General features: G+C 40.4%; 1 protein-coding gene across 1 annotated transcript in view; it reads left to right on the top strand.

Annotated features, from left to right (window-relative positions):
• The first annotated feature begins 184 nt into the window (after positions 1–184).
• Positions 185–17,392, top strand: part of TMCO3 (transmembrane and coiled-coil domains 3) — a 34,171-nt gene continuing 16,963 nt past the window's right edge. Inside the window, exons 1-9 of the mRNA XM_054271686.1 lie at positions 185–254; positions 2,812–3,354; positions 7,859–8,038; positions 9,630–9,821; positions 10,608–10,736; positions 13,727–13,819; positions 15,004–15,190; positions 16,130–16,247; positions 16,847–17,042. Of these exons, the coding sequence (XP_054127661.1) occupies positions 2,908–3,354; positions 7,859–8,038; positions 9,630–9,821; positions 10,608–10,736; positions 13,727–13,819; positions 15,004–15,190; positions 16,130–16,247; positions 16,847–17,042 (1,542 nt within the window). The 5' untranslated portion in view covers positions 185–254; positions 2,812–2,907. The remainder of the gene's footprint in view (positions 255–2,811; positions 3,355–7,858; positions 8,039–9,629; positions 9,822–10,607; positions 10,737–13,726; positions 13,820–15,003; positions 15,191–16,129; positions 16,248–16,846; positions 17,043–17,392) is intronic.

The raw sequence follows: 17,392 nt of genomic DNA, 5'->3' as shown, positions 1-17,392 counted from the left end.
AACTCCCGGCGTGCGGCGAGAAGCCGCCGTGACGTTTCCCGCCGCGAGGCGGCGCTCGGAGCGCGGGTCCCGCCCAGCTGCGCTCCGAGGCGCCGCCCCGGCGCTCGAGCACCGGCGCGGGGCGAGGGGCGGCCGCAAGGACGGGGCTCCTCGGTGCCCTCCGCCCGCGGCCGCCGCCCACTGACACCCGTGCCCGCCGCCCCGCGATCCCGCCCTCCCCGCCCCGCCGCTGCGGGCCTTCCTCCGTCCCTCAGGTGAGCGTCGCTGCCGAAGCGCCGGGCGGGGCAGCCGCCTCTTTTCCCCCGTCCCTCCGCCGCCATGAGGGAGAGAGAGCCGGGCCGGTCGCCCCGCGCTCCGCTTATCTATCTCCTTCTGTTCTCCCCTTGTGCCCCGGCCTGCCGCGGGGAGCGGCCCCGGAGCTGCCGCGGCGCTCAGGTGCGAGCGCACCGGGGCGGAGGTGCCCGGCGGGCACGGCCCCGGCCCCGGCCGGCCTGCGGCTCCCGGGAGGAGCTGGCACTGGGAAAGGGGCGAGGGGAGGCGAACCCACAGACGTTCCCGGTAGAGGGGTCTGGAGGCAGGGTCCAGCATTACCAGCTTGATGAAATCTGGTGCTACAGTGTCGTGTTCAGGAAGGAAAGAGGGGGAAGATGAGCTGCAATCCAGCAGGAAGCAAACGCTGCTTAAATAAGGACTCTCCCTCCGATTTGATACTTACTGGCGGTGAATGGAAAGAGGAGGGTTAGTTTTTTTGCCTTAGTTTGGTTTTTTGGGGTTTTTTTTGTGCTCAGCATCACATCATTTATTTTGGTACGTGAGATCTTTATTCCCTTACGAGCTTTTGAGCTCTGCCCCAGGTGTCGCTCCCCGAAACAGTTTTAGCTAGCCAAGTAAAAAGCACAGAAACAAAATTGTCCCCATGTGTGAACCACACTGCTAAGTTTGCACAGCGCAACAAGGAGTGAACTTTGCTGGTGTAAATCTCTGCTCAAAATTTAGTTATGTGGTTTGACATACCACATAAGACATGCAGTCTTTTACTCACCTTGGATATACACTGGGTGTTTTATTCTCCTTTCTTGCAGAAATAGTTTGTAATATATATTTAGTAAAATCTCTGTCCCAAGCCTACTAAAGTGGAAGAGCATTAGTTTGTATATATGAAGAAATATTTCCTTAAGTTTCGCTCTAGAACTTTGCCAGACTGTGAGGATTGTTATTTTCCTGATTCCTTAAAAGTAGTAAGCCCCAGCTTCATCGAAGTTCTGAAATGTTTGTACTTTATTTTATTGTGATGTGGTAGGCTTTTGCTACTTTCATTGCACTTTGAGTTCTTAATTTTAAATGTTCTAGCTGTTTGTGTTATTGAACCCTAGCCCACAGTCAGTGAATAGTAACTTAATACTTTGTCTTGCATTTCATGCATTGAAAAAAGAAATAAACCAACCCACAGACAGATTTTCTCATTTCTCTCTGAAACAGAGATGGGAGGGCTTTTCACAAATTAAGGCAGTGCATAACTCTGTTTGCCATGTTCCCTTGCCATGGAATCACAGAATGGCCTGGCTTGGAAGGGACAGTAAGGACCAATGGCTCCAAGCCCTCTGCCGTGGGCAGGAACATCCTCTACCAGGCCAGGCTGCTCAGAGCTCATTCCATGTGTTGGTGATGGCTGGCTTGGATATCTGGGGTTGTAACTGCTACTGCCTTGTAGGAAAACAAGATTCTCTCTTGGGCAGACTGCTTCCAGATGCCTGTGTCCATGTGCTGGTTCCTGATTAAGGCTGCTGGCCCAATGATCAAGACTAAATAATTTTTTAGGGAAATACCTGCTGTATTGATGGTCTGTTAACATGTTGTTTGTGATGTGAATCTTTAGAATACCAAGTACAAAATTTTATATATTGTGTGTAACTTTGCGGTGTGAGGGGTTTTTTGAGGGTTTTTATGTTTGTTTGGATTTTTTAAAAGAAAATATAACTGTTATTTTGTTCAATAATATCAGTAGTTCCTTCTGGGTTCTGAGGGAAGGAAATTAGTTTTTAAATTCTATGCTGCTTGGTCTTAAAATTAAATGCAGCAGTTCAAGTATAGATCTTCAAGTAGTTGCTGGGAAATGAACTTATGAAGGAATTGATTTAGTGTTTTTGTAATATACTTTAAAATCTTGAAGATCCCTAATAGGTTTTGGAGTAAAGTACCTCAAGGCCCCACAGCCTTTCAGGTGAAGGAGGTTTTTGATCCAAACTAGTAGCACTCAGAAGTCCAGGAAGTTTTGCTGTTCTTTCTTCCACAATTATGATTTATAATGTAATCTGATTCAGTTAGCTTTTGTATTTTTATGTTTGTTGAATGTGTGTAGTTGAATTTGTTAATGCTTCTGAGACTTTATAAATAACAAATGATTATGATACAATGTTTTAGGATAGGTTTTAGAAGAGACAGGAGATTTACTGACAGCTAAGAATAATGGGTTCTAGTGCTGGGTTGAAATGCAGCCTATGACATCATGGCCTGATATTTTTAAAGGCTTTTCTTTCAAGAAGTGCAGATGAGTGCCATGTGAAGTGACCAAGCTTTCCAGTCACTGCTTTTAAAACAAGATGTTATCTAGGAAATAGTCAAGGGAAAAACAAAAATCTGTCAGTAGCCTTGGATTATTTCTTGGTTTTCATAAACGTTGAGTGAAGAAGACTGTGTGTGTTCTGTTAAAGCTTGTCGTGCAGGCAGCAGTCTCGCATTTATTTTCTACATTTCTGTGACGTAACAGCCCAACATTACCATGTTTGATAACTGATTGGTACTGTCTTGCAGCCTGCTGTGCATCCTGGAGATGCAGAAACCATGTAGCAGAAAGCTTTGAGCAGCTGTGGATGATCAGTTTCTCCCAAGAGGAATAAAAAGTGAAGGATGAAGGCGACTGGATTTATTTCCCTGTGGACGTTGGTTTCGCTGCCTTGTGGCCCGTTAGCCAGCCCTGCAGAAGGTGAGGATGTGGTGAAACATGCCATCAAGCTGCACCGTGGCAAGGGGGCTGGCATCACTCAGAGGAAGCAATGGGTGTTGGAGAGCTGCAGAAAACTCTCCGGTCTTCTTCGCCAAAAGAACGTTGTTCTCAACAAACTAAAAAATGCCATAAGAGCAGTTGAGAAGGATGCAGGACTGTCTGACGAAGAGAAACTTTTTCAGGTGCACACCTTTGAAATCTTCCAAAAGGAGCTAAATGAAAGTGAAAACTCAGTCTTTCAGGCAATTCATGGCCTCCAGAGAGCTCTACAGGGCGACTACAAAGATGTTGTAAATATGAAAGAAAGCAGTAGACAGAGACTGGAGGCCTTGAGAGAAGCTGCAATTAAGGTTGGTTTCCCATGTTTGTTACTAGAGGGTTCATATTCTACTTGTGATTTTAACTTTATTATGGCACAGTTTCAGTCTGTTTTAATAAAAAAGGGTATCTACATAAAACTTGCAATGTTTACTGTTTAATGAAGTATTTGTTTTCATTAGTAAATTTACAAGTAATTCTGGTGTAGAGCTTAAAACTTATTGGCAGTCAATAGTTCTTGTCTCAAAGCTAAGTGTAATCATAAGACCTATGGCAAATATAATGTTAAAGGGAGAGGAATAAGAGTGAATGAGTGCACATAGCAGAGTTGTACTAAACAGGCCAATGGCGCTAGCTGAGTGGAAATAATGCCATCAAATGGTGAAATACTAACTGTTTTTTCCATTTTAAATGAGAATTGCTCAATCAAAGTCCACAGTTAAAACAAAATGACTTGCTGCCTTTCATTTCCACGTTTGTATAGATACAGGTAAAATGGACGTGCAGAACACTAGGTGATTAGATTTTTAAACTCTGTATTGCACTCCTAGCCTAAGAAGTGCAGGTTTGAAATGCAGTGCTTCCAAGAAAGAGTTAGCTGAAATAACTTTGCCAAGAAAAAACACAGATGAGTAACAGTTGAACTCAGATACTTCATGGAAAGTTTGAGTTCCCGTGTCTCATTAGGTTGAGCACAATCTGCCACTGTCTTCTGGACTTGGTAGGGTTCAGACTGTGCACTGAAAGTCTCCTATTGAGAGAAAATGCAATTTAATGTATTTGGTATTTCAATTGCTCTTGTCCTTTCTCTACTCCTCAACCTCTGGAGGAATGTATTAAGAATTTTCTTTATTTTCTGTCTTCCAAAAGAAGAGGCTGCCCATGCACAAGGGAGCAAGAGAAGGAATAAAAATGTAATTGGCATTTAGCATTTGAGTTGTGAGAGTCTCTGAAGGGCATTTGTGCCAAGAAATGTGCAGCCCTTGACAGGTGAAGTTGGAAAGAAATTATGTGCAGTAAAGGTGTCCAGTGAATCGTGCCAAGGTGGGCTGTTGGAAGCAGAAATTAGGATGTAAACTTGGCAGAGTGCAGTGATTCTGTGCAGTGGAAATGTAGACAGGATTACAGCAAATTTGAATAGGAAATAAATTGGATCTAGATGTATTCCAGTGAACTGCTTTATATGACTTGTGTAGTGATACTTTATGGTAGTGGCAGTCTCTGCTGCATAGAAATGTCGTAGAAATTGTCATGAGCTTTCCTTGGTTTTCCACCTTTTTTCTTTCTCAGAGCCTGTAAAATAGCAGCAGTGAGGCATTCCAGAACCTTCTCTCCCATTTACCTAATTCTTGGTAATGTTACTGTAAAATAATGAAGTCCATTTATCCTTGAACTTGAGAATGGTCCTTCTTCTACAAGGAAGCCTTTGTGTACAATTATGTGTTTTAGAGGTGTGTCCTGTCAAAAGTTTACTTTTGCTGAAGTGGATTGTGCAGGCTTTTTTTGTATTTTCAAAATATTTACTTGAGTGAGCAATCTTTTGCACTTTCCTTCTTATGCCATGCATGTGGTTATTTAAACAGAGTATTTGTGGTTCTAACCTTATAGTTGTTGTATAAGGAGAAGCAAAAGATAAAAATGGCATGGGATACATATGTTTTGGACTTGTTCTTAGTTCATAAGACACAGTAGGTCCAACTTTGTCCCAGTTTCATTTTACTGTAATGATTATTTTGTTGGTATACTCATAGAACATCTATTTTTTAAACAGTGAATGAATGGAAAATACAAATAAATGTAGGGGGTGCTGGACTCTTCCCTTTATTATTTTATTTCTATTGAGTAGAAATGCTTGGAAGACGTTAGTGCTGGGATATGTGTGTGTGTCTGTTGCATTTCTTGCTGCTTCTGTTGCTGTGAAAAGATGTAGTGGGATCACTCACAGCATGGGGCAGGGGGAAGTAAGAAAGAAGCACTGAAGATGGTTTCTGCCTTCTTTTGCTCCAGGATCCTGTTTGGAAGTTAAGGAAAAAAACAACAAAATCTTACCTATTTTTTAATTAACTTCTAATTTCTTGGATGCCTTCTAGTCAGACATGGGTAGAAAAAAAATGACTTGCAAGTATTGCAAAGATGCAGCCTTTTCTGCATGTGCTTTTTTCTCTGAATACACAGTAGAGAGCAACAGCAACTCTGCATTCTGAATCAGCATTGCCCCAAAGTCTTGATCTTCATTTTGCTCATGTTTTCAGGTGTGCACAATATTAAGTACACAATCCTTATCTGTATTGCTTTGCTTAAGAGGTTGCTTGTTATCCTCGTGATCAAGCGTCTCCAATCCCAGCCTGAGCTGCAGAACAGTGTTTGTGCTGTGATGCACTTCTGCTTAGCATGTAGCAGGTTGTTTGAATTAACTTTTTATGGGCACCATTGCCTGTGCTTGTCCCAGTCTACTGCTATCACATTTGTCTCTTGGTGGAAACAGATGCCACTTTAATAGACTACAAAAACCTTAATCTTCATTAATTGAAGGAACTTGCAGCTAAACTCTAATTTTTTCAAAGCTTTTCTACCTTGCTATTCAGGGAGAGTTAACTTCTTCAAAATTAGCCATTCTTTTTTATGTAGTTTGCCTTTAGATCTGTTCAGCCTGTTTGTCTTGGCCAACGGGAAGGACTGAGATGGGCTCCTTGCACCCAAAACCTCTTCCATTTTTGAGGGGAAAGAATCTAACCATTATCAATTTCACCTTGTGTTCTAAGCTGTTGCTGAATTAGCAGAGAATCTGCAGCTCCTGTGGGGGCTGTTTCTTACATCTTTTGAGCTGTGTCTGCTAGCAGACAGCAACAGATAGGAAGTGTTTTTCCTTGAGGCTGTATGAGAATGACTGTGTCTCCTACTTACGTGTTGCATAAGAACTAATTGTTGACATTGGGCCAAACACATTAATAGTTACATTCTTCCCAGCTCCAGTTATTTTGGGCTCTGGGTAACTTTCACCATGAGGATGTAACTATGATAGTTCTAAACACCAGCAGACACCAGTACTGTGGTTTCCTCACAACCAGAGGCATTCATCCGACTGTCAGGATTTCAGACGGCTTTGGCTGCAGTTACTGCTTGTACTGAACATGTTCTTCTCTTGGCATCAAGGAGTTGACTGAACTATGTGCATGTTCTTGTGGGTTCCAAGGGGAAAAATGTCCATGTGCAAATGTGTGGAGGAGGAGACACTCCAGTTATTGAAGCATAGGTGTTTAGGACCATTTAATAAGCTCAGGTTATTGAAGATACCTCTGGAGGGTAGGCAGATAAAACACACAACCTATGGGAGATCTATGTTCTCTGATTTCTAACTGGGCAAGGCAGGGGCAGGGCATCTGGAGACAGCAACTTGTGTTTTCTGAGAATTGAGTCAGGCCTATAGATGGCTTTTTTTTTGCCTGTTTTTTTTTTTTTATTTTTTCTTTTTAATAATATCGGCTCTTTAAAAAAACAGATAAAGGGTGTCTCTCTTCCAGGTATTCTCAGCATCCAGAATCTAACTGAAAGGAGCCCTGTCCTTGTATGTGTTTCCATATAGCTGTTCTTTCAACAATCTTTAGGAGAATAGAGGCGTGTAAAGGAAAGAATCTTTTCCCCCCAAAACCCTCAATTGTTCTCCGTCAATACACAAACTATTCTGTTTGGTTACTGTCATGGTAACTATGTAAAAGGTGTTAGACCCAGCTGTTAGGAAATTAAGCTTTTTAGTTATCTTTTTGAACCTGAAACATCATAACTTTATCAGGGAAATTACTGAAATATTTTCACACCATATCAAACCATATCAGCATATTTTCTCTTTTTACTTCAGAAACCTAGTAATTTCAGAAGTTGTCACTGCAAGTTGATAAGAGACCCAAACTGAAATAGGGTGAAAAGTCACGTTTTAATTCTGATTGGCAAAGTGCTTTTTGGGAAACATGAACAGGAAGCTTGGCTAGAGTGATTGGCTGCTCATCTCTACCCCAGCTCTTTTTTTCTTCCTGTTTCCACAGTTACTGTAATTTTTGAATATCATAAACAGACCTTTTCCTATGTTTATAAAAGGGCTTATAAAGTTAAGGTTCACTGTGCTTTACATCTAATTTGTTTGTTTGTTGTAGATAGTATAGCTATGCTTTCAGGGTATTGTGCTTCACTTCAAAAGCATGAAGTTCTAAACTTTATTTGGCTCTGAATTGTTTCCTAGAGTTTCACAAAGTAAATCCTTTCTTGTATTTTCTGGATCATAACCTTGGGGCAGGTCTGCTGTTTAATGTAATAGAAAAGGCTATTGGTGGATATTTTGTTTGGTTGTTTTGGTTTTTGCCTGCTTACCCAATGAAAATTGGCACAAGAAAAATCAATCTTTAAATATCTTCATGATGTTTATATTGCTTTTGCAATTCCACTGATAAAATGTTTTGTGTCAAAAGAAGCACACATTTATGTCAAATGTTTTTTCTGCTCAAAGGCCTGCCAACACTTTATCTGTGTTGTAAAATTCAACAGGAAGAAATGGAATATGTTGAACTCCTAGCAGCAGAGAAACACCAGGTTGAAGCCCTTAAGAACATGCAGCACCAAAACAAAAGCCTGTCAATGCTTGATGAAATTCTGGAAGATGTCAGGAAGGCAGCTGATAGATTGGAAGAGGAAATAGAAGAGCATGCCTTTGATGACAACAAATCTGTAAGTGATGCTTTAGACTTAGTCATTTCATTGGAGTGCATTTATTTATAGTTGATGTTTGCCCTGTGTGTTTCTGTCGTGTCATACAGTTGTTAGGATTTTAGTGATTGTTAAAGAGTGAGCGAACAGGAGTGATTGCTCCTTTTTGCTAGTGATTTCTGTGGTTTTGGTTTGAAGGTGCTCCCTGCAGCTGCCACTTTGACAGGTCCAAGTGTGGTACATCTGAGTGATACAGCCTGTGATAGATGTGACATCTCTGTGGTGGTGAGGACTGTGAGGGTTGGACTTGCAGGATACGGAGTTACCATGTTCACTTTTTAATTTTCTTGAGAAAGTTATGGCAGAGCAAGAATCGTTGCTGTTGGTTTTCACAGTCTGGGAAAAGATATATTTTTCAAAGGAAAGCCCTGAAATGTGTTTGTGATGTCACATTCTTCCACATCTGACTTCCTCTGCGTTTTGTACCTTGGCCTACCTGTACTGATCCTTGTTTTTATGTTGCATGATGGGACAGTATCCTTCAGGTAAGGCTGTATGTCTCTAGAGCCAGGAATACGTCAGTTTATTCTAGAGTCCCATTTTTCCATCCTCAGATAGACTCCCCAAATTGGCCCTGTTTGCATAAACACGGGTTACAGTTTATTTGGCTTCTGCTCTTGGGGGATTTTTGTTGATTTCCAGGTTGACTCCCGAGGCGAGCATGGCTCTAGAGTTCTGCTGAGGAGGCACAACCAGTTTCTCTGCAGCAGAGAGCCAAGCCGTGTGTGGTTTTATTCGGTGTTTTTGCAGTTGAGCTCGATCCGAGAGAGAGTGGAAGCCGCATTTTCACTTGGTGCGCAGCGGATGGAGCGGCTGCGCCCGGAGGCGGGAGCCGCGCCTGGCGGGGCCGGGCCGGGCCGGCGCAGCGCCCTCTGCTGTCCGGCCCGGCTGGAGCGGGGGCTCTCCTGCCGCTCCGGGAGCTCTCCTGCTCTGCTGCTGCTGCCTCCGTCCCTGAAAGGAACCGTCAAGTGCAGCCTGGAGGTCTATGGGCTTCTCCGTCATTGCAGGGAACGGTTTTATAAACTAAACAGTAGACTTTTACAATAGACAAGCTTTAATACAGTAATCAATATTCTGATAAAGACACAAGCTTCTATTAAAATATAGCCAAATAGTGAAGTGTAGCAGGTAAAAATAAAAATTAAAAAAAATCTGCACTACAACCTGTGTTCAAGAATTGCTGTTCTGAGAAATAAAATCCTGAAAATAACTAGGTAGAAACAGTTCTTATAATATTTCCTTCAAATTTACAGGATAGGGACCTTTTCTTAACTTGGAATGCAGTCTTTAGTTCAGATTTTTGTGAACTGAATATCACTTTGTGATCTCCAATTGGTTTTGTTCAAGGTAAGAAAATGTTACTTTTAAAGACATCAAGTTTTGATAAAGAGATTGAAAGATTTTTAGAGAAGAAACCTGCAGTATTTTCAGTTGGTGTCAACAAGTTCTGTAGAAACTTCAAGCACAGCTAATAGTGCTTCTGTTATTATGATATGCTTAATTGACTCCCCCTTTTTGGTTTGTTTGATTATTTGTTTTCTTTTTTGAAAAGGTAAGAGGTGTAAACTTTGAAGCTGTTTTAAGGGTGGAAGAAGATGAAGCCAACTCCAAAAGAAATGCTTCAAAAAGAGAAGTAGAAGATGACTTAGGACTTAGTATGCTTATTGATTCTCAGAACAATCAGTATATCCTCACTAAGCCCAGAGACTCAACCATTCCTCGTGCTGATCATCATTTCATAAAGGTAATAATTTTAGAGACATTCTTGTCATTGACTTTTGGATTTAGTCCCACAAGTTTGCACGTCAGTACTGCTTGGTTGGAGTGAGTTTAGTTTCAGCATTTGTCTGTCTGAAGTTACCCCAGCATTCATGACTCCCCCAACTATGGTGATTCAGCCATGTCTTCCCACTCTTAGGTTTGTCTTCACAAGACTGATCATGATGCCACACTCTGTTTATTTCTTCTTCTCTTGTTGCACCTTTGGGGCACTGTCCCTTCTCTCAGACTACAAAGTGTTAAAGCTACTGCTGTGCTTAGTAAGCCACTTGCATGTTGTCAGTTGAGAGAATTTATCTGGTTGTGCCTTGTGATGAAAAAAGGGATACTGAAAAATACATACACATGGTAGAGGTTTGATTGTGTTTGTGCCTTATATAGAGTAACTGGATTGGGGTTTTTGTTTTAATTATAAAACCCAAAACAATTCTGTTTCACCATGTTTAAATGCAAGGTATCATTCCACCCAGGAAATTGCCTACTTTCTATAATATATTTAAAATATTTATAAATTGATTTAAAGTCCCCAATTATTTAAGGTCAGTACCTCATCTGCTTCACCTGGGAAACTGCTGTGCTTACACCTGCAACAGCACTGAGGTTAATTTACAGGGTTTTTTTTCTTTTCACACAAAGTAGTCTACATTTAATTTTACAGTGCTATTTGTCTTTTGAAAGATAGTAGTCTTCAATTTCATCCCAAATTTATGTGTCCTTTATACTAATGCCTTTGTAAATCTTGCCTATTTAGGATATTGTGACAATAGGAATGTTGTCTTTGCCATGTGGCTGGCTGTGCACAACAATAGGATTGCCAACCATGTTTGGATATATCATCTGTGGAGTACTCTTAGGACCCTCAGGACTAAATAGTATCAAGGTAAGTGTGCAAGGTAGTTCTTGACTGATTTAATTCATTGAAATCTTTAAAAGCAGTTTTAAAAGGATATGGTATTGCCAGCCTCAAATGTAATAAGAAAAAATATTACTGAACCTTTACAAGAGGAGAGCTTCAAATTTTATGTCTTTGAATAATTTTGTTTTCAATCTTTTTTTTATCCTATAAAATTATGACAAGTTTTGAAAGTGAAAACTGTAGGTTGTGTGTTGTGAAAGTTTTATGTCAGGTGGTTTGGTTTTTTCTTTCTTACTTTTTGATTTTAATCATAAAGCATCACAATTGGGAGCCAAACTATTTAAATGACATAAAATATACAGCAACTTGCAAAAAGTCAGTGTTGACAACGGAGGAAGCATTTAAAACAAATAGTTCCCCAAGGAACATAGCTTGCCTTTCTGGAGAGTTATTTTGCACCTCTGTAGTGCTTTCATCCACCCTGGTCCTCCTGTTCCTTTCCCAGTCCCCTGCCCACATTCCTGAGCTCTTTTGAACCTTTTTAGCTCCATCACGTGCACCCTGATTAGCGGCTGCTGTGGAACCGTGAGCTGGGGCTGGCTGGGCACGTTCCCATTAAGGGCTCTGGTGTGCATTAACAGATTGTTTGGCCAGCAGGCAAAACAGAACACATGCAAGGCTGCACAGTAATGCCTGCTTAAGTTGCATGTGTCTGTTGCATTGATATCCATGAAACCACTTGGAACTTACTGTCTTTGAAACATCTGCTCCCTACATGGGCTTCTGTTGAGAATGATTGTTGAGCTCAAAAGCAGGGATTAGTAGAAATTGTAGGATTTTGTTGATCTTGTATTGGAAGAGATGAAATAATCTCAACCTCTGTGCTGTACATAATTTCTGGGTTGAACATGTCTGGAAAGTTTGATCACTTAGACTGAGAAACAAGTCTGTAAGCTTGGCATGAGAAAGAAACCCAACAACAAATTTTCAGGATACTTACATTGAAGAAGATTATGTGGTCAGAACAGATATGAAAGAAGTTTCTTAAGGACAGTTTAAGTGACTTGCCTTTTTCTTGTGAAGCTGTGATTATACATTATTCACCTGGATAATATTCTTGTTGACTGGGTGTCTTTTGTTTGGTCTCTTTGCCATTTCCTAGAAAAGTTGAATGCTTGAGAAGGCAGGCAGATTCTAATCTGGCAGAAAAGTTGGTTTCCATCCTCACTTCTGTAATTGATGATAAACCTTGTTTTCTTCTACTCTGCCCATAAATACATAGAAAAGAAATACTAGGATTTTAAAATACAATAGACTATTCCAGTCAACTGCCTGAACACTTCAGGGCTGACCAAAAGTGAAAGCATATTGTTAAGGGCATTGCCCAAATGCCTCTTAAACGCTGGCAAGCTTGGGGCATCAATCAGCTCTTTAGGAAGCGTGTTCCAGGATTTCACCACCTTATCACTCCTAATGTCCAGTCTGAACCTCTCCTTGGGCAACTTAGAACCATTTCCACTCATCCTGTCAGTGCAAACCAGTGAGAAGAAGAGCTCAGCACCTCCCTGTCCAGCTCCACTCCTCAGAAAGCTGTAGAGAATGATGAGGTTGCCCCTCATCCTGCTTTTCTCCAAGCTGGACAAACCCAGAGTCCTTAGCTGTTTTTCACAGGACATTCCTTCCAGCCTTCCACCAGCTTTGTCCTCTTCTGGGTGCATTCAAGGGCCTTCACATCCTCCTTCCATGGTGGGGCCCAGAACTGCACAGAGTGCTCCAGGTGAGGCCACACCAACACTGAACACAGCAGGATAATTTTGGGTGACTGGTGATGCTCTGTTTGATGCACCCCAGGATGGGCTTTGCCCTCTGGTGTCTCACACTGAGCCTGCTGCTCACCAGCACCCCCAGATCCCTCTCTGCAGGGCTGCTCTTCAGCCACTCCTCTCCTCATCCATACTTGTGCCTGGCATTACCCCATCATCCCAGGGGGATCAGAATCCAGCATTTTGAATTTATTTGTTAAATGATTTCCTCCCATTAATCATTGCCTAATGCTGCAGTATATTTACATCCCTCTGCAAGGCATCTTGTCTCTCAAAAGAGTGAACAGCACCTCCCAGTCTGTTATCAGCAACAAAGTTGTGAGTGGTGTGTTCACCTCCTCCCTTCTGATCATTGATACATGTCTGTATCTATGGAACAGAACTGGCCTGAGAACCCTGAGGGTACACACCAGTTGCCAGCCGGAAAAATCTCCATTTTTCTGTTGTGATGAAGACCACCACCATTTTTCCTGCTGTTGGATCCTTCTCTCTGTAGCACAAAGGCTGGTTGGTAATTGTGCTGGTCTGAGAGATGGATGTGTGGAGCCTGTAGGATGGAGAACCACAGCAGCCACAGTCTAGCAGAAAGATTATACCAATAGACCAATAAAATAACTAGCAAGAAGTAGCTTGTGGAATGCAAGCCTTGGAGATTTAGTAGTACATGCAAAAAGCATAGCCTATTTTTTTCAATCAGCAAGAAAGCTTACTGTTAAGGAAACTTTCCAGTCTGACCATTCACAAGGCTCTCTGCCTTCATCTTCATGCCCTTGGTTATCCCAGAGGTTGGTAGTTCACTGACCCTTGTTGCAGGCTCCCACTGAGAGTTCAGTCTCCATGTCAAATCTGCAGCTTGCCAGCCAAGCCACCTGGATCAGATGTATTCCCTTCCCAAGATCAGTGCCCATGTGCACATTGGGTGACCAGCACTCTCCCACCAAGTTACTGCCTAGTATCAGCCAGGGGATGGGAAAAATTGCACTATAAAGGTGCTCTGGGGATTTCTGATGTCATATGAACAGCAAGTGAACTACCTGTGAAAATGTAATGAGAATCAATTTGTTTTGTAGTGTATTTATATTGTGTAAGTTTTGTATTGTGTATAAATTTTGTATTATATACAAAATTTATAATTTTGTATTATAAGTTGACTGCTGTGCACTGATTTCTTTTCTTTTTTTTTTTCCTAAGTCTATTGTACAGGTGGAGACATTAGGAGAGTTTGGTGTATTCTTCACTCTCTTTCTAGTTGGTCTGGAATTTTCTCCTGAAAGATTAAGAAAGGTATTTTTTTAACAATATCCCTGCTGGGGATTTTTATAATATCCCTGGGATTTAATTGTTAATTACTGAAACTGCAGATTTCAGTTATATTTTAGATTTTTACACACTCCCTACACTACACTGCTGGAGCTTTGTACATTTTTGAAAAGACAAATGTGACATTTGCTTCTGCACTTTGGAAAGAACAGAATGCATTATTTATTCAGTGTCTCAAAAAAAATTACATTTACTCCCTATTTTAGTAAAACAGTTTGATTACTGGAAAAATCTCTCACAGTTTGACAGTCCATCTCTGCTTTATTTTAACATGCAGTAATGTGCAGTTGCTGTTATGGAGTGTCAGTGATGTTTGCCATTCCTGTTATAAAAAAATCTGAAAGTTTAAGTACTCCATACTGAATTGATAATATATAGTCTGCTGGCTAATAAACTAATTAAGCAAGTATGTTAACACAATCTGGAATATTAAATTATGTGGCCACCAGAATTCAACAAAAACTACAGGTTTCTTTTGGTCTTAATTTTAAAAGAAAATTAGTTATTAACTAGCTAGAATTTTAATAGTGGAAAGTATGGCTACAAATATGTGAAGACTGTATATATGTAAAGAATTGCACTGTGTGATCTATTCCTAAACTGATGATTATGAGTTTGATACTAGAAAAGCTTTAATTTAAATTTGTTACAGTTTATGACCATTTAGCTTAATCTGCGGTTTCTAGTCCATCTAAAGTCCAAGATAAAAATCAGCAATTCAAGGGTTCCTAAATTGTAGTAGGTAAATTGATGCTTCAGATTTGCTTCTGCACTGGTTTGGGGTGGGTTACTGGTATTGGTGACTGATTTTGCCACACCCATTTTTTCCTCATCTTAGAATCACATCCAATAACTGGTCTTTCATTTGATAATTTTAATGTATTTCAACCCATACTGGACCATTTGGCCCTTCATTTGTTCATGAGCTATGGGAAATTCACCTGATTTCTGGCAGGCAGGGAGTGTCTTGGGGGAGAATATCTACTCAGTGTTGTAAATTGGGAGTAGGTGATATAGTGTGACAATCCATTACTCTGTGCCTCAGTACTACAGCCCCAAATCACACATCTTTAACTGCTTATTTGCAATGAAAAATGTTGTAACTTAGCAGTGAGAAAAGTGTCATAAGATCTTGTTTTCTTCCCAAGGTATGGAAAATATCTTTGCAAGGACCTTGCTACATGACAGTTCTGATGATTGCCTTTGGTTTACTGTGGGGGCATTTGCTCCAAATTAGACCAACACAGAGTGTCTTCATTTCCACTTGTTTGTCCTTGTCAAGCACACCACTGGTGTCCAGATTTCTTGCAGGTAGTGTTCGAGGAGATAAAGAAGGTAAATATGACTTTAAGTATGGACTACTGTAGTATCTAATAAAATTTGAAAGTTGACTTTGTAATATTACAAGAGAAGCTAGTTAAAAAACAAAAACAAAACCCACTTTTAAGACTGGTTTACAAACAATCATCCTTGTTTAACACTGGCCAGTGTTGTGTGTATTCTTGCCAGGAGGTGTACTTGATTTGTACATAACCACTCCTCTTTGGGGTAAGACAGTGTAGTACAGCCATTGTAGCACTCTCCATTGAGAACTCACTTTACTGAGTGTCTGGAGTCCTTGAACTTTCTAAGAGGTTACCAGATTAGCTCACTGTTACCTGTCATCAGGGCAGAAAGGTTAATTTAAAAAATTCACATCCTTCTTCAGGAAACAGAAACCAGCTCTGATGGTCTTTCATAGCTAACAGCTCTTCAAATAAGGACCTTCAAGGGCCATATTTCTAGCTTCTCAACTTCTAAATGTTTCCTTTTGGAAGTTTTGACATCATGCTTTCTTCCACTTAAATCTCCCTCATACAAATTGTGTTAAAGTACTCCTCACCCTCTAGAATATTCATTCTAATTCCAGAAGTCAAGGTGTATATTTTACACATGTTGGCTCGAATGTGTCTTCAGAATAAAGCCTGTATACTCTCAGTAGAAGAATTTCACTCAGTATGTAACTAGTGTTTAACTGCTAAGCAAAGTCTATGTTTTTATTGTGTAACAGAAATTTCATATTAATATTTTGTTTGTATTTTAATATGTCTTTATAGATACATTTAAATTTACCTACTAATGGTGGAAAAAAGTTTGTAAAGTGCTTTGAATGACCTTCAGCCCATTAAGAGCTATATTTGGCTTCCATTTGATTAAGCCTTTTCTAGATTTGAGTGTTTGCAAGCATTCATAGTTTCTGATGACTGTTTCCATGACCACTTTTCTGGTGTACAGGGGATATTGACTACAGCAGCGTACTGCTTGGCATGTTGGTGATGCAGGATGTGCAGCTTGGTTTATTTATAGCTGTCATGCCTACACTTATTCAAGCAGGAATGAGCACATATTCCAGGTAAAAAAAATCATTGTATGGCTCTTCCCTCTACCCCTTGCAATTAGTATGTAGATTGCCAATATGAATGTTGAAAGCACTGCAGTTAATGTCAGTTCCATGGAAAATAGGCATTCTGTTCAGTGAGATTTCCTTTACTGTCCCTGCTTGCTGTGAAGTAGAAACCTGTAGTAGTCATATGAAATTAGTTGTATGAAAATAATCTCTTTGCTATAGCGGCTTTAATCCTGTGTGATAATTAAAATTTTGAGTGAAAAGTTTGTTACTGTAAAAAAGCAAGTTAATTTCTTCACTCACTTTATTCCTGCAGGGCACCTCTTTGTCAAAGAGTAAGCAATAGTATTATTGTGCCTAATGGCTTACCTTTGAATAGGAGATTAGTCAATGAAAATCTTTCTGAGTCAACATGGAAGTAAATTCTAGATTGTGAAAGAGGTTTCTGGGCACTCTGCAGATTTAGTCTTAATCTTGTTTACTAATATATCTAAATACCTTCCTGATTTGAGCATTTATGGAATTAGGTATTTTCATTTACGGGGAACTGGTTGGGAAGTGTGAGAGCACTTGAAAGAAACTTATTGTTTGTTCTTCTCTTCCAGCATTTTCAAGGAAATTCTGAGAATACTGATCCTGATTGGCCAAATTCTGTTTTCTCTGGCTGCTGTTTTTCTTCTATGTCTTGTTATAAAGACTTATCTCATAGGCCCGTATTACCGCAAGTTGCACACAGAAAGCAAAGGGAACAAGGAGATCCTCATTCTAGGGATAACTGCATTCACCTTCCTCATGCTAACGGTAATCTTCTGCATGGATAAAACACTTTTATACATGGCGTAGTTCACTTCATCAGTGTCACAAAAGCCAGCACCCTTAGTGTTGTTGCATATACATGCACCTCTGTAATTGTCTGGTTTTAAATTGTTTTCAAACAACCCCCAAATGTGCAGATGATTCCTGCATTATAGCACAGATGAGTGAGAAGAGATACAATTTGAATGTGAATCAGCTGAAATTCTGCTTTTTTAGATCGTGATAATTCAGATCATGATTCCTAAACTGGCTTTTAATACAGCCAGTTTAGGAATCATGATCTGAGTTTTAATTGTAGGCTACTTCATGCATTTGAAAATCATTCTGGATGGGTT

Source organism: Melozone crissalis, unplaced genomic scaffold (assembly GCF_028551555.1).
Source record: "Melozone crissalis strain CALT ecotype California unplaced genomic scaffold, PUWL_Pcris_2 ptg000013l_1, whole genome shotgun sequence".
Taxonomy (NCBI): Eukaryota; Metazoa; Chordata; class Aves; order Passeriformes; family Passerellidae; genus Melozone; species Melozone crissalis.
The sequence above is the reverse complement of the archived record's forward strand: the minus strand, read 5'-3'. Positions and strand labels throughout refer to the sequence as shown.